This window comes from Terrapene carolina, unplaced genomic scaffold (assembly GCF_002925995.2).
Source record: "Terrapene carolina triunguis isolate 2854851 unplaced genomic scaffold, T_m_triunguis-2.0 Scaffold69, whole genome shotgun sequence".
In the NCBI taxonomy this organism is placed as follows: domain Eukaryota; kingdom Metazoa; phylum Chordata; order Testudines; family Emydidae; genus Terrapene; species Terrapene triunguis.
The window spans coordinates 51,359,954-51,382,375 of NW_020664420.1; the positions used below are offsets into that span (position 1 = coordinate 51,359,954).

Here is a 22,422-nt window from a genome sequence, read left to right on the forward strand (position 1 = left end):
ATCCCCATTGTTATTGCAGCTTGCTGTGTGCTCCACAATCTCTGTGAGAGCAAGGGGGAGACCTTTATGGCGGGGTGGGAGGTTGAGGCAAATAGCCTGGCTGCTGATTATGCCCAGCCAGACAGCCGTGCGATTAGAAGAGCCCAGCGGGACGCGCTGTGCATCCGGGAGGCTTTGAAAGCTAGGTTCCTCAGTGAGCAGGGTAACCTGTGACTATTAACTTTGTTTAAAGAGAAGCTGAACCTGCCCCCGTTTCTTTACCCAGTTTATGTTGACTATCCTCTGCAGCTACATACCCCGTTCACCCCCCTTCCAACACACGTTTAAAAATAAAATACATGTAACTTTGTTAATGAACACCGTTTTCTTTATTACGGGTTTCGCGGTAAAGGGTTGAAACTGGGACGCAGACTGTGGTGGGGAGCGGGCGTAGTGATGGAAAGAACGCTTATAAACTCGAGGAATGACAGGCTCCTGCTCCTAGAGTGGTTCGCAGCGCTGGATTGGTTGTTTCAACGGAGCCTGCCACCCCTCCTTTTCGGAACTCTGTGTGTGGGAGCTATGTCACTTTGTGGCGGGGGAGGATGCTGCTGCGTGGCTCTGTGATCCAGAATAAGGACGGCTGCATAAGATCTCTAACCGCCCTCCCCCGCCACAAACTCACATAGCCCCCCCACACACACAACATAAAAACCACCTCCCAGACTGACCAGGGTGCCTAGTGACTGCAGTGTGTGTGTGACCTGCTGCTGAACATGCCCCCCTGTCTGTACCCTGGTAAAGGTGACTGTCCTGTCCAATTACCAATCCCCTTCCCCCCCTTCAAACACACTGTCCTCTAAAAGAACATGATGGAAACAGTAATTAAAAGAAACATTTTTTATTAGCAACTAAACAGTTAGGGGATGAAACTGGGCTGGGGCCTTGGGTGAGGTGGGAAGGAAAGGACTTATCAAATTTTGGGGAATGAGAGCCTTCTGTTACTTGAGCAGTCTGCAGGGGTGGAGTGACAGTGTTCACGGCCCCTGCCGCCCCTCCTTCTTGGGACTTTGGGTGAGGGGGGTATGGGATTTTGTAGCGGGGGAGGGCGGTTAGCGGGGCTCTGTCCTCCTGCCTCCAGTCCTGCAGAACATCCACAAGGCGCCGGAGCATGTCCGTTTGCTCCCTCATTAGTCCAAGCAGCGTTTGAGTCGCCTGCTGGTCTTCCTGCCGCCACCTCTCCTCCCGTTCAATGTGTGATCGATGGATTTGGGACATGTTCTCCCTCCACCGGGTCTCCTGGGCCGCCTCGGCTCGGGAGCAGCCCATAAGTTCTGAGAACATGTCCTCCCGTGTCATTTTCTTTCTCCGCCTAATCTGCGCCAGCCTCTGGGAGGGGGATGCCAAGGTAGGTCGGGAGACAGTCGCAGCTGTGGGATGTGAAAAAGGGAGTGAATTCCTCACAAAGATAATTTTTTGTGAACAATGAACATAGTCTTTCTCTGTGAACAAGACCATGCACAGCACCTATCACATGCGCACTCAGGACAAGATCGAATTTTCGGCCTTCGCATTCAGTGCCTGGGGTCTTGCACTGGAGATCAGACAAGCGGGGCAGGACAGCGGAATTCGGGTAGCAGGCTGACATGGTAAGCCGTAGACTTTTGGCTGCTTAAAACTTAAATTATAGCAGTGCCCTCCTTTCACGTTCAAAGCAATGCTCCTAGCGTTGGCCAGTTCCTGCTGCCGGCAATCCGGCAAGCATGAACTCTGTCCCTGTCCCACTCCCTCGCGGCTGTCCCTGGGAAAGATCCCTGTATGCTGCCCCTCTCCCGCCTCCACCGCGTGGCTGTAAACCGCCGGTTACAGTTCTGTAAAGGAACAGGCAAGCAGTCCCAACAATAACATTCCCCTAATTCAAAGCAGGTCACCATGAGCGACATCACTCTGCTGAGGATTTCTGGGACAGAGAAAGACCGCATGCTGCGTGAAAGCCAGCAAAAACCAGGGCCGTATGCCAGCATGCTCTGCAAGGCAATGATCCCGGAGTACTTGATGATAGCCTGGTGTGGAAAAGTTTCCTACCAAGGAGGACCCAATAAGGCCGCTCTCCCCAGGAACTTCATGCAAAGGCTTTCCAATTATCTCCAGGAGAGCTTCGTGGAGATGTCCCATGAGGATTTTAGCTCTATCCCCGGACATATAGACCTTCTTTTCCAGTAGCTGCACTGGCAAGGACTAAAACGTTAAACGCCTAGGGCAAACTAATAATGAAAAACCCATTGTTAATATTGTTAATATTCCTGTTCTGTTCAAAATAAATGTTTACATGTTTTAAACACTTACCGACTGATCCTTCCCCTGATTCTGGCTCCGGGTTAATGCCTGGGGACGGTTGGTAGGGGATCTCTGTGAGGGTGATGAACAGATCCTGGCTGTCGGGGAAATCAGCGTTGTAAGCGCTGTCGACTGCCTCGTCCTCCTCATCTCCTTCCTCATCTTCCCCGTCCGCTAACATCTCCGAGGAAGCGGCCCTCGACAATATCCCATCCTCAGAGTCCACGGTCAGTGGTGGGGTAGTGGTGGCGGCCGCACCTAAAATGGAATGCAGTGCCTCGTAGAAACGGCATGTCTGGGGCTGGGATCCGGAGCGTCCGTTTGCCTCTTTGGTCTTCTGGTAGCCTTGTCTCGGCTCCTTGATTTTCACGCGGCACTGCGTTGCATCCCGGCTGTATCCTCTCTCTGTCATGGCTTTTGAGATCTTCTTGTAGATCTTTGCGTTCCGTCTTTTTGAGCGCAGCTCCGAAAGCACGGACTCATCGCCCCACACAGCGATCAGATCCAAGACTTCCCGATCAATCCATGCTGGGGCCCTCTTTCTATTCTGGGATTGCATGGTCACCTCTGCTGGAGAGCTCTGCATCGTTGCCAGTGCCGCTGAGCTCGCCACGATGTCCAAACAGGAAATGAGATTCAAACTGGCCAGACAGGAATTCAAATTTTCCCGGGGCTTTTCCTGTGTGGCTGGTCAGAGCATCCGAGCTCGGACTGCTGTCCAGAGCGTCAACAGAGTGGTGCACTGTGGGATAGCTCCCGGAGCTATTAGCGTCGATTTCCATCCACACCTACCCTAATTCAACATGGCCATGTCGAATTTAGCGCTACTCCCCTCGTTGGGGAGGAGTACAGAAATCGAATTTAAGAGACCTCTATGTCGAACTAAATAGCTTTGTTGTGTGGATGGGTGCAGGGTTAATTCGATTTAACGCTGCTAAATTCGACATAACCTCCTAGTGTAGACCAGGCCTTATTGTGTGTTTGTACTCTGACTAGCACAATAGGTCCCATTCTTGGTTGGCCCACAGGTATTAACCATAATAAATAAATATCTACCTACATACATACAGTTAGAAATACAATTTTCCCCCTCTCTACAGATTTGATTTTCAAAAAGTCAGGTATACAAAAATGAATGTGGGTAATTGTACTATTTATTTTCATATGCAACTACTGTCATCACATATTTGCTAAACTGGCTTTTTGAAAATCAGGTAGAGAATGCATTCCATATAACATACAGGATGTACAACATAGACATAGTTGTCCAAGTTGTGGCTGGAAACTTAACTTTTCTTCATGCCCTGACTTTTCATTAAGTTAGCAGAGCAGTCTTAGAATTGCACTAATATAGTTTTGCATTATATACTTTTATTTTACATATTATAAAAATGATGTTAAAAGCATGTTATTTAGCTTGGAAAGTCAAGTAATCAAAAGTTAAGAAATATCAGATTTATGATTGCCAGTGTAACTTTAATTCTGCCCCTTTGTGTGTCCATCCTATTCACTAAACGAGGCAGGAATCCTATAGAAAAATTGCATGTTCTCATGTAATTGTAGATTTTATCATAATGCAGACACTTGAGGGAACTGAACTGAGATTGCAGAGGCAATTGTAAATTTGGAGTTTCCTACTTTTGGAGTGCTTGACTTTGCAACGTAAATATAATATTCTTTGTATGCAAATCATTTATGTGCAATTTCCTAGGGTTTTTTTGTTTTTTTTTTTAATTTAAAAAGAAAAAGGTAAAAAACTCATTCTAATATGTGCCATACTGCCAACCCACCATTGTGTATTATCAGGACTTGAACCGTGAACATTCAGCTTCCATTCAGCTCTGTTCCTACTAGAGGTCCAGGACTTAATACCAGATAATGTTGTTAGAAATTTTGTAATGATCGTGTCTGATACATACGTTTGGACAGTAAGGTTATATTTGTGCTGGCTTTGGCCTAGTTTGCTTGACATGAGTGTAATGTTGCCTTAATGACCTTGTTATTCAGTAAGTTTGTTTATAACTGCTGCATAGGACAAAGAGGATGTCTTGACCATATGCTTAAATTGAAGGACAAGAGACACACAAAATGTGCTGCCAATACACAATTAAGGAAAAGGCAAGTAAAGAAAAACAGGAAAGTCCCCAAAAGCTCCTATGCAGAACAAAGGATCAAAGTGACCTGGTCAATTATGTCTGGTTAGTGCATACTCAGTGGTAATAAACCAATTAACAAAGAAAAATAACAACGTGAAGATGGCATAGAGAGCAAAAGTCATGCCAACTGAAGCCTACGCATGCATATTGTATGAGTTGCACAAGGCATATAATACTTAATGGTGACTGGAAGAGAACTAATAAATATGTAATTTGGATGTATATAAAATTATGTAAATTGTAAGGGGCAGTTGGATTATTGTAAGAGCAATCCACCATGACCTGGATACACTCCAGAAGATAACTGGTCACTTTCTTTTTCTGTATGTCTCATTTCTTACTATAATAGTAATTGTAATCGCAAGGCATGCTTTTGGATCAATGAAGTTTCGAAATAATAAACTTGAGTGTCTGGCATTCTCACCCAACACTGGCATCAAAGAAAAGGTATTTTTGTAAAGAGGGGTACAAGATGGTCATGGGGTGAGCCCTGCCCAGTCTGGCTCTCTCTTCCCTCCACCCCCCTCCCCCCCCCCCAGTATTGAAGGAGCTCCTGCTCCAGGTGTTGCCCACAGAGGAGGGACTGGCTGCTGGTGCCACATGCTGAGTCTGGGGTTGGTTGAGGGGAGTCTGGCCACTCTCTCAACCCTCCCCTCTCCCTTGCCTGGGAGTTGGGGAGACCACTAGAGTCAGATTCTCCAGGAGTAAGTGGGGTATATATAGAACACTAGTGCTGGGCCAGGAGGTGGTTGTGGGGAGCCTAGTGCACCTCCCTCTCTCTGTCTGGAAGTAAGGGGAGCACCTATTCAATGTGGTGCCCCGAGGTGGGTGCGAGTAAATGGACTATTTGTTCCAAGTGCTGCATCTGGGGTTTGCATGATGCGGGGAGCCCAGTCCAGCTCTCTCTCCCCCTCTGACAGCTGCTTAGTGTTCCCAGTGTAGTGTCTTCTGCTCTTGCTGCTGTGTCAGCAGCAAGTCCCAGGCTTGGAATGTTCAGTGATTTTGGCAGGCTACCAACAATTTCCTGAAGCCGTAAGTGAGAGAAGGTAATGGTAATTTTAAATATTTTATATTTCAGCCAAAACTGAAGGGAGTCTCATGGGACAAAGAGGGTCATTTCTGTAGTCTAAAGGAATTCCCCTACCAAATATCAAGAGCCTGCTGCAAACAATGGGAGTGTATGAAAACTTCTCAAAGCAAAGATCACAAGAACCCTTTATAATGAAAGGTGTTAGGGCCACTACTCTCTTCCCCTATAGTGTAAAAATACATTGTAATTGTGGTATGGAGTGTATGTACAGCTATACATCTTTTAATTTCAGAATGGCTGCATTACTCCCAAATGGTGATTAATCACTTATGTATTGCATACACACATTACTAAAAAAGCTATTATACGAGGGTCTTTAAAAGAGTTTTAAAACATCTTATTGGGACTATTTTTTTCCCATTCCTCTGCCTGTAAAGCCATAGACTCATAGGCTTTAAGGCCAGAAGGGACCATCATGATCATCTAGTCTGATCTCCTGCATATCACAGGCTACAGAACTTCACCCACCCACTCCTGTAATAGGCCCATAATCTCTGGCTGAGTTACCTACATCCTCAAATCTTGATTTGAAGACTTCAGGTTACAGAGAATCAACCATTGTTTCCTTGCCTTTAGTTCTGAGTCCAACTGCACAGGTGTCAGAGGAACCATAAACAATTTTCAAAATGGCATAGTTTTTGTATACCAAAAGTAACACAATTTTAAATTTCTGGTACCTCAAATCCTACCAGGACTAGAAAGGTGTAGTAGATCTAGGGTGACCAGATGTCCCGATTTTATCGGGACTATCCCGATATTTACTTGTTTGTCCCGCATCCCGACCAATGTTCGGTCGGGACAGGAATTGTCCTGATATTTTGCCCTCTGGCTCGCGCCCCCCCCCCCAGTCCCAACTCCGCCCTGGCCCCGCCTCTCCCTCCCCCAATGGATCCCTCCCCAAATCCCTGCCCTGGCCCCGCCCCCTCACTGCCCCATTGTATCCCTCCCCAAATCCCCGCCCTGGCCCGCCCCTTCCCCAAGCACACTGCATTCCTCCTCCTCCCCCCTCCCTCCCAGGCTCGCGCTAATCAGCTGTATAGCGGCACAAGCGCTGGAGGGAGGGGGGAGAAGCAGGACGTGTCAGCCCATTCAGGGGAGGTGGAGCCAAAGCGGAGGTGAGCTGGTGCGGGGGGGTGGGGCGTGGTGCTGCCGGTGGGCAGCCCCCACCAATTTTTCCTATGCTCTGTCAGCTCTTGATTTTTTTCCCTCCACCGCCGGCTCTTGGGGTTTTTTGTTGTTGTTTTTTGCTCCGCCGGCATCCTGACATGTCACATCTCTCATCTGGTCACCCTAAGTAGATCCCAATGAAATATACTCAGACCCAAACAGATTAGATATTTTACAAAAATAGACAGATATTTTTCTACATATTTCTTTGTGTATGAATGAACATGCTGCATGTGTATACAGTGGTCCAAGTCATCTTTGACTGGGCCCTCAGCACAGTTTGTCGTATCTGTATCTGACATCTAGATTCCAAACTCCTCAGGGGAGAGACTCTCTTTATTCGTACATTTTGTAGTGTGAAGGAAACATCAACATCTTTGAAAAAAAATTCAACTTACTGGGAGAGTTACTTTTTTCAAGTGGCATTCCTTTTCCAGTAGTTCATAGACATATTTAGTAATGATCTGCAAAAAAGAAAACAAAAGTTAAAGCACTTGTGGAAATTCCGCATCCATTCATAAAAGCCTTAACAAAAGTGGGCTAGTCACACTGCTTCTCTTTTAAACAGAGCGTATATCTGCCCTCTGTGTTCTTCCCTAAAAAACTAATTACAGGATATACATCTTCATGAAAAAGGGTCCTCCCTTCCCCTCAGAATGTGCTACTTTTCAGTACAAAGAAATCCTAACTGTACCTGTGATTCTACCACCTGCTGCTGTGTGAATAATTATGCAGCTCAAAACTAAGGATTATGACCAATTAATATATACTCAGGGATATAAGAAAGGCTCTCTTTTGCAAAGAAATACTTTAAAAGCATTTTTCCATGAGCAGGGTTCCTGAAACCCTCTCCCCTGCAGGTTCACTTCATGAGATACATGGAGAGGAAAACCTTTAGTCATCCTGAGCACAAGTTGCCATGCCATTTCTATTCACTGAGCAGGGGAGGGGCAGGTCAAAGGTGTTCTAAATAGAAGAAGAGAACTGAACCACCCTCCAGCATAGGGAGGTGGAGGGAGGGGTGTAGGTCTGCATTCTCTACGTAGAAAAAAAGCTGAATTTTTAGGCCTGAAACAAAGGGAATCATTTCAAAAATCCACCAAAAAAAAAAAAAATCCACTTAAATATTAAGAGTCTCTTCCTTGCTGCCCCAAATCTAACAAAAGATGTTCCAACTTCAAAAGCTTCTCTAATATCTAGAGGAAACTATTTTTCACCTTCATATAATAGGGAAATGGAGAACTTTCTGACTATTATCAGTTTTTGAGTTAAATTTGGGGACAAACTAAAATTCTTTTGTACATATGGGACTGTAAAAATGGTTCTGAAATAAGTGCCTGTATTTCATTGGCTAAAGAAGCAGAGAAAAATGGCAAATTAAAAAGTGTATGGGGGGGGAGGGGAGAAAGGTGCTCATTAATAGGCTCAAATGGGGTTCGCCTCCCCCTTTAAGACTCAGGGAACCACACTTAAATTCCACAGTTAAAGTACAGGATAAGACCTAAGAATATCTGGGTGCAAACCCACCTGGTGTTCCTTAGTCCAACCCCTCAAGGCCACAATTACAGCCATCCTAATCCAAAGCATATTAAAACACAGCAGAAACATAGTTGTAACAAAGTTCCCAAGTAATGGCATCTTAACAACACACAATGAACTGAGCAGGTAGGAGCCAGGGCATAATAAATTTCAATTTTAATTTTCCAAATGTGCAATTACCAAATAAAGTTTTGGTGAGGTCTGAAAGTTTTCATTACATACATGTAAGCAGATGTAGCACACAAACATTTAAAACGAATTTCAATGAATTCAATGTATTGATGAAAGCTAATTAAAAACAAAACAAAAATGCCATAAAAAAGTCTTTACTAGGATTACATGAATTTTTTGCTATCCTGCTCAAATATATTTATTGATAGAAAAACACTCAAAAAGCTTTACGGTTTTAAAGAAAATCAGTCTCACTAAACATTACCATCTACAGGGAAACTGCATTTGGAGAGGGAACTTAGCTTTAAGCAATGAGTTGATTTAAGACATGTTTATCCCCAAAGCAGTATGTTAGGAACATGCATACAGTGTAATTTTACCTCCAGGGCCAAACTGTTTATGGTTCACTGAAATCAACTTCGGTATTATGCCAACAGTAAAGCAGTTAAGTTCCCTACAGTCTCAGATGCTGATGGCATACAGACGTTAAAATGAGTACAATGATGATATGACCTCAAACATAGGGATTTTATTTTTCACACTAAAACTTGTATCAACCTCCAATGGCTATAAGAACTAAATAATGTATCAAAAATGCTCAAAGGACATTTTAAAAAACTGCTGCGAAGAAAAGAATACATACATGTATATTAGATAATACATGCAAAACAAAAATTTTTTTCTTTGGTTATTAGTTTTTGTCTATTCCTGTTTGTCCGTCTTATCTGTTTAGACCATCAGCGCTTCAGGGCAGGAACTATCTTTTATTATGTGTTTCTGGAGAGACCAGCACAATGAGGCTCTGATTGTGATTGGGCCTTTAGGTACTTTTGTAATATAATACAAATCCTAAAAAGACAGGAATGTTAACGTAAACCAACTGTATAGCTTACAACAAAAACATTTAAAGGAATGTATATGTTTAACCAGAAAAAACAGTAATCAAATATATCATGGGCCAGACTATCTGATGGAAGACCAGAGGGGAGGGTAGTACTCTGATCCTTGGTCTGCTTAGCACTGGGTACGTGTCCCAGCACGGATAAGAGCAGACTACCGTCTACTCTAAACTGTGCCAGCTTCCAACAGGCCCTAGGGATCATTCTGGCAGCTAGAGATCACTGATAAGCAGTGACACCCTCGTCATGCCACCACAGGGCATAGGAAGGGTAGAGGGTACTTTAGGACAGGGGTTCACAAACTGGGGGTCGGGACCTCTCCGAGGGTCGCGAACTTATTGCATGGGGGGGTTGCAAGCTGTCAGCCTCCACCCCAAACACTGCTTTGCCTGCTGCATTTATAATGGTGTTAAATATATAAACAAATGTTTTTAATTTATAAGGGGGGGGTCGCACTCAGAGGTTTGCTATGTGAAAGGGGTCACCAGTACAATAGTTTGAGAACCACTGCTTTAGAAGATGCTAGGCAACCTAATAATTCCCTAATAATTATTTAGGAGGGATATTACAATGAGCAGATTTGCTGGCTTTGCAGAAGATTTTTGTCAGGAGATCAGCACACACTTGCCTTAAGTGGAGAATATGGCTGAAAGTACATATAATGCTGCTGATCTAACATTATACAGTAGCTGGAACTTTAACTTTTGCATTTTCTGACTTCTTGTGATTTCAGGGAGCATGTAATTGTGCAACATAAAATTGACGAGATTTAAAAAAAAATAATTATTTTATTCTTTTCTTCCTTTAAGGTAAAAAGTTGAAAAAATGCCTGTGATTAATAATGTTATATTTTAAATGGTGTCAATTAGACTTTAAAGGTCACAACTCCTTGTCCCAGGAAAGACAAGACACCTGGGATGTGGTTTAACGAGGCCACAACTTTGTTAAGTAACACATCAGGGAACTATCCAGCAATAACTTGTCTAGTGCAGATCATCCATCCTTTGTAATCATTCCACCTGGTGGAGGGCTATCATCAAGCCCCCACTCCATTAATCTGTCCCAGGACCACTGCAGAGACCCTGACATCCTCCGCTCATCTGACGGTTAAGGCGGGGAGGAGGAGAGGAGATTGTCTTCCCATTGCATTAGACATGAGGAACACCAACCCTATTTCCCACTTTTTTTTAAGTAAATGCCTTCTTCTAATCCACTTCCATTTCTGGTTTATCGAGGAACTGAACCCCCCTCTTAAACAATTAACTGCACTGGGCACCTGCCAAGTTACAAAAAAAATGAATTGTTAAACATTTATGTTAAAATGTTAAGAATGCAAAGTAGCTACCACTCAAAAGACAGGAATTCCAGAATTAAGATTGCCCCATTTAGGAGACCTTAATTCAGACTCCTTGTGTGAATATATTAATGACATGACCATATACTATTTATGGTACATTACCCCTACTCATTAGGATGGACAGTGAGTGAGACAGACATTCTCTTGTGTGTAAGGTGCTAGACTGGGACTCCAAAGAGATTAATTCTATTCCTGACTTTGCCAGATTTCCTATGTAATTCTGGGCAAGCTATAATGTTTCATAGGCATGAGGGCCAGATTAAGGCAGCATGAGGAAATGTAACTGTAACTTTGGCATACACTAATTGCTGAGACTGATATTGATTTTGCATCCTTAATGTTCTTTTAAGACAGTTACACAGAGATGTTTTTTAAAAGAGTGTTTTCAATTACTTTAAAACATTAAAAAGTTTATATTAACAGCATGTTTCATGAAAACTTTTCAATCCATCATACTGGAACCAACAAAAGATTAATATCTGAACATGGCTAAACTAAAAGAGAAATTAGGGACTAAGGGCCAAATCAGAGAGGTATTTAAATATGTGAGTAGTCTCACTGAAGTCAATAGAACTACTCACATGCTTAGACATGTCCTTAAGTATTGGAGCCTCAATGTAAATTATGAGAGCAGAAAAATACAAGCTAGATTCCACAATATAGTGAAGGTACACTAAGGTTTGAAGAGCATTAAATAATAAAACCTATTCTGAAAAATATGGCAGCCAAAAGTGTGCCCACAAAGTAGAAAGAGAGCTCTGATAAAGGCTTATCTTAAAATAAAAACCCTAAAATCCTAATTTTTTTTTTAATAATTAAAATAAATGAATGATCACATACACAAAGAAAAATATTACTGATCTGCTGGTGAACTCTTCCATAATACAGATGAGCAAGATACCTCACACCTGAATGATTTGTTTTAGAACACGTACATGCTACTCCAGAGAAGCTGTTACAGTACATATCATGTCAAAAATCCATGCCAGGATGCAATGAAGTTCACTGAGCCTTGATTATACACTCCCTTCCATGCTTTGGTTTACATCCAGTACATCCTGAATTCTGTTCTCTCTCAGGTATATTCCCATTTTCAAAACCAACCTCAGCAAGTCTACCCACCAGAAGTTAACATGTAGCAGAAAGTCCGAAAGTCCAGTGCATAGGAAACAAAAAAACAGGCAAAAAGTAAATAAATAAATTAAAAGGCCTCCCCGCCTTAAGAACATGCCAATGTTTCTTTAAAGAAAATCCACTGCTAAAAATATAACAAAAGGTACTATATGCGCCTGGATTAGGGAAGTGGAAACAGGATACAGAGCCTTTCATCTCTATACCATTTGTCCAAATAATGGGCACAGGTCAGCAGTTCCTAGAAATCATTACCAATTGATGACTATTCATAGGTCTATGTGAAATAAATTGGCCTTTGTCACGTTCCTTGTGGAAAAGCATTTACATTACAAAAATAATCAATCATCACTCCATGTCAAGGATGAGGCATATCGGCTAAGTTATACGCTTTCAGTGGATAGGAGATTTCTGTTTCCAAGGATGTGTAAGGTCATGTTTGGGACTGAGATGGACCTTGTCAGAACATTACATTAGTTTTATTTTTAAAGTCAAGTATTCAAAATATGTATTTGCCAGTTGGAGAACTCAGTCAGTCAGTCATAATTTTCCTTTAAATAGTTTTATTCATGACCAGACTCTAAAGCAGTGGTGGGCAACCTGTGGCCTGTCAGGGTAATCTGCTGGTGGGCCGTGAGACAGTGTTTACATTAACCGTCCGCAGGCACAGCTGCCCACAGCTCCCAGTGGCTGTGGTTCGCCATGTCCCGCAGATCCCAGGAACGGCGAACAGTGGCCACTGGGAGCTGCGGGCGGCTGTGCCTGCCGACAGTCAATGTAAACACTGTCTTGCGGCCTGCCAGAGGATTACCCTGATGGGCCGCGTGCAGCCCGCAGGCCACAGGTTGCCCACCACTGCTCTAAAGAGTTGGGCAAATAATAGATACATAAGATTAGAAAGAAAACCTAGCAAATCATTCATACCTATGGTGTTTTCCAGATTGTTAGTCTTACTTTACCTCTCTACATATCCATATATAACTCGGGTAACAACACTTTCTTTCTGCTAGGCTTGGCAGAATTTGATTTTTGTTTTTGTATATTTGACAAATAATATCAATATTTATTTTTAAGCATTTTTTTCAAATTTTATCAATTAAAATTTTCAGCTTGCAAAATTATGGGGGGTCATTAAATAATTATTTAATCAACATCTATTGTAATATTAAAAAGTTAAAGTTTTTAACAGTTAAAACAAATTGTCAGCATCATATGCCAAAATATACAATGTAAATATCCAAAAATGAAACTGTGATAAATTCTCAAGCAGCATTTTTCTTATTTTGCCTATCTGTACATTTCAATTATTATGGACATAAATGTATTTTCATCAGTTTGTATGTGTGCGGTGAAATCAACGTTTATCAACATTTAGCGATAAAAAACTAATCCTTCCAAGCCTTCTTATGGCTAATAAAATGTAATGCAAATTTAATCTCCTAAACAAACAAACATGCAGTGTTTAAAAAAAGGAGGGAAATTACAATTAAAATAAATAGTCTCGAGAAGGGATTGTTCAAAATATTGAATTGAATATTTCTATCTTTAAAATAATTAATTCAAACATGATTTACTATGCTTTGAGTTGAACTAAATGAAAATTTAAGATTTTTTTTTCTGTTAGAAAAAGCACTCAAACTACTAAACTTGAATGATCAAATACACATTCTCATACTGTGAGACCATCACATAATAAAAAAATACTTGTCCCTGCCCAACAATATTGTCTTGGCTGATAATTCCACATATATATGAAATCATTACCATTTACCTATAAGTGGACTTTTCTGATAGTAGCATATTCTGTTAGCTGACTCTGTACATGCACAGAAAGAGAATAGTTTTCACTCTCTCCAGGCTTCTCAAATGTTTTCAACTGTCAGTTCTGTCTTGACCTAGTAACTTACAGCTCTATAGTAATCTAACTCTTAAGAAAATGGATCATTAATGGATCTATGAAAGACACTATTTTTGGGAATTCAAGTTCAACCTCAGGTTTAACTTTCACAACTACAGAGAATTCAAGGCACAATACGCAGGTTAGGTGTTTTATCTCTAAAGTTTGAAAACAAACAAGTATAAAACCCACTAACAGGAAAACTCATGCAAGTTATGGATTTATTGTTTAACAAGATTTGTCTCCTCACTGAGAATAAGCACTTAAAATAAATAACTGAACAAACAGCTCTTTTAACATATAGAAGTCAGCCCACAAATTTTCAATTTGCAGTATTAGGGCAACAATGTTCAGTGAAAAATGCACAATGAATTCCAACTGACTGCCCTGCGGCAAATCTCAAGTGGTAGGATTGACTCAAGGCTTGCTACTGTTGCTGCCATAGCTTTGGTTGAATGAGCTTTATTTTGACCCTTAAGTGACAAACCTGCCAATAAGTAACAATGAAAGATGCAAAGGAACATTTTGACATACTGCTCTTGGACACAGGCTTACCTCAGCACTGGTGACAAAAAAACAACACAACAAAAAAAACCTAAAAGCTGAATGGTCTTTCTAAAGGCTCTGTTCACTGCAAGTTAAAAAAAAAAATCAATAGCATTTTTAAAATCCACAAAAGACCTCACTTCGATTATAGTGTGGCTGGACAATTCATTCGGATGGAATTGACATTACCTCTAAGGGATTTCTTGCTTTTTCTATTGAAAGTAATTCAATTCAAACAACACATAGATGTGATATTCTGGATTCTGAGTTGACTGATCACAAATAGGATCTCAAGATCTTTTGAGAGAAATTTAAAAAACAAAACAGGGATTTGTCAGGAGTGCAGCATACGCTGTTAATGCGATTTGATCTGATATTTGTTCCATGGTCTTTGCTGACACCTGTTGGCTTATTTTTTGTTTGTTTTTTAAAATCATCTCCTCTTTTAGGGCTTGTCTTCACTACTTGTATAAGTCGACCTAAATTACGCTACTCCAGTTACGTGAATAACATAGCTGGAGTCGACATAGCTTAGGTCGACTTACCCCAGTGTCTTCACTGTGCTGCGTTGACGTGAGACGCTCTTCGTTCGACTTATCTTACTCTTCTTGGGGAGCTGGAGTATCGGAGTCGATCAGAGAGCACTCTGCCATCGATTTAGCAGGCCTTCACTAGACCCGCTAAATCAACACCCGCTTCATCGACTGCAGCAGCGTCAATCTCCCCAGTAGTGAAGACAAGAGCTGAGTGTCTTGAGCATTCTGCCTAAAGAAATGTCCAATAACTCATCTCTATAATGAACCTGAAATTACATTACTGAAAATCCTCACATCAGGATCTATTATTATTATTATGACAGTACTAACCAGAGGACCCAATCAGAATCAGGGGTCTGTTGTGCTAGATGCCATTCAAAGTCAAAGATAAACTTAGTCCCTATCCCCAAAGAACCCACAAGCTAAGAAGGCAAGAAAGAGTGGAGAAAAGAGAGACAGTTACATATAAAATGAGTTATAAACATGTTTTAGCCCCTCAGCCTAGTCATCATACACTGGCAGATTGCTTGTTGGTGTTAAAGCAGAAGTGGGTTATAAAATTGTCTTGGAAGAGGAAAGGGTAGTAGCCTTTTTGATCATTGCAAGTGTAAGGGGAAGGGTGGGAGACAGCTGGGAGAGGTTTGTTGGACAAGCACATAACTGGGTGCTCAAATTGGCATTATTGACAAAGTAGAGGGTGGAGTGCCAAATAAACTGGCACTACATAATTTGGGTGGAGGGGAAGTGGACACAACTCACACTGGATTAAAAAAAAAGTGTTTTTTTTTCCTTTTTGTTAGTGCAAATATGAGTGCATATTCGTAAGAGTATAAAAATATTCTTATACTTATCGGATACATGACATCTTGGTTTAAATTCCAGAACCTATTTATATTTTGATCATTACATAATATTGTGTCTGCTCCTTACTGTGCTGAGCACCCAACAACTGGAGAGCAAACGTTGCTGACTCACTCACACAGTTATGGAAGACACCTGGGACTCTTATCTGCTCTGAGTGGCTGGCAAAAGCCTACATCTAACTTTTAATAGAAGCGATTAACTTTCTTGCTTCTTTTCTAGTCAACGGTTTGACATCTAATACGCTGAACAAAATTTCCCTAAAAAGATGCATACTTTCTCTTTAAGGACAGGAAAATCTTGCCCCAAAGGCTCTCTTCTAGGGGTGTTAAGCAGAAGATTGAAAAAACAGCTTGGACACCTTGATTTTCTTCCTCTTTCTCAGGAAAAGATTTTCTCTTTTCTATTCCAGATGACAGAACCCATCTAAATATATCCTTGGATTCTGTTGGTAGACAAACTCAAGCTGGCAGAAAGCAACAAAAAGCCTCAGATACTGCAAGTAACTGGGTCAAGCCCTGATGAACTTTATCGAGTTACCATAGGTAAGGAAGACTATGACATATGACAAGGGTAAAATTCTCATTCTTAGAATCTCAGATTTTCTCAGGTGCTTTATCTAAAGCTTCCATACAACATGGTTTCACGACATCTATTTTGAGAAGGTTAAGTTGGGTAATTTTTCTATTTTATTACAAAAGGAAATTCTGCAAGAACATATGTTTCTACATTTTTGAAGTATAAAATACACATAGTTTATATTACTTCTGCTATTAAAAGATCAAAGAATTAAAAGATATTGTTTACTCATAAATAGTTCATTAACTTGGTGACTAAAAGCATGCAAAAGCCTCCCTTCCTAGAAATTTTGTCTTTTGAGTTCATATACTCCATTGTATCGTATATGTCACTGAATACAAATATGATCAAAAAGAACATCACTGAATCAAATATGGTATTTATTGGTAGCATGACCCTCAATTTCTAAAAGAATGCAATACCTAGCATATCCAAAGGCAACCCGATATGTAAATAAAAACTCTTTTAAAGACATATTATGGGCCAAAGCTGATTGAATAATATGAAAATCTATTCATGTACTTGTTTACAAGGAACTGACTCAAGATTTGATCCATGTTCATAGTGGTTTTTGTTCACTTTCCAGGGAAAGTTCATACAATACGTTCCTTTTCACAAATGTTTGGGGAAGATACTAATATAGAAATTGCCATACTGGAAGAGCCCAGTGGTCCATATAGTCCAGTACCTTGTCTACTGATGGCCAGTGCCAGATGTTTCAGAGGAAGTGGCAAGAAATCTCTTACTGAACAATTATGGAATAATTTCCCCATGAGAGAAATTTCCTCCCAGCCCTTAGTACTTCTGCTCTGACGCACTAGGGTTTATATTTCTTATTAAAAATATTAAAATAGGAAATTTTATTCACGTGAAAAATAGATTTTGGTGTGTGTGAACAACATACTTGTGTGCAAATTAATGTATTTGTGCTAGAACTGCATGCTTGGCCAACTCTATCAAACCGACTTTTTGTGTTTGTGAGTGAAGGTGTTAAAAGGGAGAGATTAGAGAGCATTTACATGCACTGGCTGCCATATGAAATAAACAAATATTACATCAGCATGAGCAACAGTGAGGAGGAAAAAAATGGAAGACAGGGGAAAAAAGAGACTCTCATAGCATAAAGGACCTTTGCCTGGAAACAACTTGCAAGTTTTTGCAGCACCAGAATTTGGAGTAGTAAAGTCCATGAAATGCACCAATCCCATAATCTCAAATGGAGTTTCCCAAAACACATTGGTTTAGATAAAACTAATTTATTAACTACAGAAAGATAGATTTTAAGTAGTTACAAGTAGTGAGGCATAATAGTCAGAACTGGTTACAAGAAAATAAAAGTAAAACACAATGAATGTCTAATTTAACAAGTAAGTGGAGTCAAAGCAAAAGTCTGTCTCACCACATATTCCAGCAGTTTTACTGGCTGAATTCCTCTCAGGCCTGGTCTACACTACAGAGAGTTAGGTCGACGTAGGGCAGCTTATGTCAACCTAGTTATGTCACTGTACACACTACAGATTTGCTTCCACCAATGTAAGTGCCCTATTACACCAACATAATAATTCCACCTCCAAGAGAGGTGTAGGGCTTATGTCAGTGTCGTTAGGGTGACACAGAGTCTGTGTAGACACCGCATTACTTACATTAGCTGTTGGCTGCTCACAGCTTGGGCTGTCACCCCAGTTTGGGTGGGGAGTTCCAGTTAGAGCCCAGCTGCCCTGGGCTCCCAACTCCTGGCCGCTGCCTGAGCTCCCCACTCCAGGGGGTGCAGGAGGGGGCAGAGAGCCCAGGTGGCCAAATGTCTTCATATGCTGTGCTGGTACATGCTCTGTAGCTAGATATACCCGCATGCACATCACCTTTATTTGTATACAAGGTTACAGCTAGCATGTCAGGGGTGGTATCCCACGCTTCTGCATATCACAGGAAGCATTATAGGATCCTTCCTCTTTGCTATGTGCTGGTGGTACTGCTGACATCTTCACAGATTTGGCAATGGCAGTTTCTTCTCACTGCTCTGTCCTGCCCAACTTGGTGGAAGAGATGGAGCAAGTGACCAACAATGTGGTTCTGCTCCTGCTCCTGAGACAAATTTGTCTGGATTGCAGTACACGACAGGTGAAAACCCTGTGTAAATGGACTCAAACCTTTTTCACAAGTCAAAGGCAAGTGAGTGGGATGGTGACGGATTCAGTGATGACCTATGACACAGAGGCACAGGAAATTGCTGGTGGTGTGACTGAATGGCCATGACTTGACTACTGCTTCTGGACTAGGAACAGTATAGATGTAAGGTCCTGGTGCTGCTGGAGAAGTTGTGGAGGACACTGAACTCTGACCACACATTTATGAGAACCCAGGTGTGTTCGGCTGACCATGTGGTTGCTCTCTACATGTCTACACGTAGTGGTGAAAAGAGTGCATCAGAAAACTGTTCCAGGGTGATCAGCACAGCTCATTACTACAGGTAAGAAGGGAGGACAGAAACCTTCATAGATTTGGGCAGGGTAAGGCAGGAAAGGGTTCAGTACATTGTGGGAACAGGGCTTGAGGACTCCTGAACTCAGGACACAGAACACGCCCTTTAGCCCCGTCCATACTACACACTGTCATGGGTGTGGGGCCATGCCACCGCCCGAGGCGTATTCATACCCACACCCCTCAGGTCTGCTAATATTCTTTCCCCAGACATGTCTTGAAACCTGTGTTTCTGGGGTTTAGATATGGATGGTAAGGGGGCTCTGGCACAACCATATGCGTGGACCCGAGTCCAGAAACAAAGTAGGTGTAGTTTATGAATATGTTGCCCAAGTCTCTTGTTCCTAGTCTATAGAGAGGTGCAAGTCTTGGACTCCAATCTTTATCTTACTTTTACTTCACTTTGTATTTTCTTTGTTTTCCATCCTCTAAATTGTTGCAACCAGAACTACACACAACATTCAAAATGTTGTCATATCAAGGCTATGGAGTGCACCAGCGTTAGATATTATTAATCTCATATATGCATTCAGGTCAGCATCAACAAGCCCAGCATTTTCTTTGTTGACCTGTGAATTGATATTTAATTTGCTACCATCCCAGTTACATTTTTTGTTTTTATAGATTTGCTTCTACCAGATAGAGAAAAATATTAAATTGGGAGACAGCTAAGTACACTATATATATATTAATATTAAAACTTAACTCTCTGTTGGAAGCCCACTGTAGTAACTTTTTACAGTCATTCTGCAGTTTAGGTCAGTTCTCCTATGAGGTTGCTATGTGATTGGTGGCATTCACCAATTGTGTTATGATAAAATATTAAATACTATATTATGGGTCCAAGCACTAATGTAAGTGGTACCCACTTACAGGTTTTCTACTAAGGTGATGTTCTGTTCTCTGTTTCAGACACAACATCCAATCTCAGGTTTTTCTCTATCATCATAGTATCAAACCACTGATCTATCTAGTATTCATTTACTTGGTTTCTGGGCAATCACCCGCACCCTATGCTAATACTGACAGTGAAATGGTAGTATTCAATGTGTTGGGAATTAATCTAAGCAAAACCTTCCTCCTTCCAATAACCCAAAACAAAACCCGTTGCAAAATTCTCTCCCTCAACCTATCCAATCAAAACCAGAGGCAAGATGAGGTCACAGTAGCTGGGAATGACAGGCTCGACGGCTCCATCCTAAAAATGACAACAGAAGCTGTCTGGATAGAACTGGTCCCAGTGGGGGAAGGGGAAGGCCTTCCTTCAGCAAGTGGGGGCTGGAATTAGGGGCTAATGTGCAAAGAACTCCAGTTGGAAGGAAACTCCTTGAACTCAGCACTTTGACCTTTTCACATTCAAAATTTGCCCTCTTTGCTTTAGTCACCAGTATTACAGTTTATTGGGTCAATGACTGGGACACTACGGGCATGTCTAGACAAGGAAAATAAATTAACTTTATAAATGTGTCTAGCTAACACATTTTAAGAAACGTCTTTAAACACTAGCGTAGAGAAGGTTTAACACTTTTAAAAACCTACTAGGTCTTTGTGACCAACCTTAGATCCCCTTCGTGTTGACTATGACCAGCTAACAAGTTTCTAGAACTGTCAAACTTTGTCTCAGAAAGAAAAATGTGTCACTTTTCTGGAATAAAAGAGTAAAGTGACAAGCCATATGTGCTGCTGGAAACCATGGTAGAAGTTGAAGGGACTCCAAATTGAAATTCAGTCAATTTTCAAAAATAGAAGTTTAGAAGTAATATTAGGAATTATACCTTCCCTGAGTTTCTGTGCCAACTTTTCTGTTTTTACTATGACATTTACTTATTTAAAAAAATGTTTTCCTTTCTTTGTTGATGTAAGACAGATCCACAATCAAACATTACACCACTAACACAAAAGGAACCCTACCTACCAGACCTCCAGGCTGCTGTGAGGAAAGCAAAAGTTCCCAAACCTCCCCATGGCTGATTCAGTGATGTGGGGAAAATTTCTTCCCTGTCCCCAAAAGGTTATTACACTACTCTTATTACCAACAGCATATCCAGAAACCCAATTCTAACACTAAACTAAAAAGGAGAGGAGGGAACATTGGTGGAAACAACAGTAACAGATCATATAGTAGCTTACATGGATGTGCAGGAGCAATTGGCTTCTACAGCACTTTAAGAACCAGCTGTGATGTTGCACTCCATATGCTTTATGAAAATATGCTTATGAATGTGAATATGATGCAACTAGAATATGCTTTATGCAAAAGGTCACTTGTAAGGTATCATTACAAAGTTTATAATCTACTGAGTGTGTTCATCCTATTTGCATATATTATTTCTATGTCTGGAGTTAGGATAATAAGATATAAACTTGTATTACTGATGTAAACATATTAAGTGGAAGCCATTAAGGGTGCTTCAGAATCAATGAACTGTAAATGGCTCTGTGTACGTGTGGGCCAGCCCAGGAAGAATGGAGGCTGGGGTCTCACAGGACATTTGATCATGTCACATGATACTGGAATCCATCTTAAATCTGGTACTTTTCCATTTAGAAGGAGGGGTGGGGACCCAGACAGACCAAAGATTCCCGCCTTGTGCCAAAGCTATAAAAGAGGGTGGAGCAGGACAAAGGGGGCCAGTCAGGAGAAAGACCCTGCTTACCTTCTGAGATGTCTGCTGGAACTAACAAGGACTGTACTAGGGGGAAGGATTGGGCCCAAACGAGGAAGGAGTTTAGTCTGTGACAGAAGCTTATTGGAACACCTCTAAGGGAGAGATATTACCTGTAATCAGTTTCTTAATGTATTTGGCTTGGACTTGTGTGTTTTTCTTTATTTTGCTTGGTGACTTACTTTGTTCTATTACTTGAAACCACTTAAATCCTACTTTTTATACTTAATAAAATCATTTTTGTTTATTAATTAACCCAGAGTAAGTGATTAATGCGTAGAGGAGCAAACAGCTGTGCATATCTCTCTATCAGTGTTATAGAGGGCGGACAATTTATGAGTTTAACCTGTATAAGCTTTATACAGAGTAGAACAGATTTATTTGGGGTTTGGATCTCATTGGGAACTGGGTGTCTGGGTGCTGGAGAGGTAACCTGCTGAGCTGTTTTTGGTTAAAGTCTACAGCTTTGGGGGCGTGGTCCAAACCCTGAGTCTGTGTTGCAGCAGGCTAGCATGTCTGGCTCAACAAGGCAGGGTTCTGGAGTCCCAAGCTGGGAGGGAAAACGGGCTCAGAAGTAATTTCAGCACACCAGACGACATTCCCAAGGAGATCTCTGTGACCGAACCTGGCACACCATGAGCCACCGCACAAGAGGAGAGGCACTCCCATGCCTTCACCCCACACACACAAGGATGGGGGGCACACAAGGGAGGTGCTGCACAAGTGTTCAAGGGATGTGTTTCCCCTACCCAGCCCAGACTAAGCTTACCACTGCTGAAATGGCAGGAACAATATGCCAAAGAGCTGAAATTAGTGGTTTGAACTTCTTGAATTTCCTGAGCAGGAAGAGGATAAAACATGGGGAAGTACAAAAATTAAGCTTCTGTCCTATTTTACAGCAGCCAGAGAACTCTTAGTTTTCTCAGGGCATGTCTACACTTAAAACGCTGCATCAGTGCAGCTGCACCGATCCAGCTGCATGCTGTAGTGCTTTAACGAAGACACTCTATGCCAATAGCAGAGAGCTCTCCTG

General features: G+C 41.6%; 1 protein-coding gene across 2 annotated transcripts in view; it reads right to left on the reverse strand.

Moving 5' to 3' along the window:
* FAM172A (family with sequence similarity 172 member A) overlaps positions 1 to 22,422 on the reverse strand; it is a 319,644-nt gene that overhangs the window by 278,087 nt on the left and 19,135 nt on the right. For both annotated transcript variants that reach the window (XM_026649170.1, XM_024206925.1), the window contains exon 5: positions 7,128 to 7,193. In XM_026649170.1, the coding sequence (XP_026504955.1) occupies positions 7,128 to 7,193 (66 nt within the window). The remainder of the gene's footprint in view (positions 1 to 7,127; positions 7,194 to 22,422) is intronic.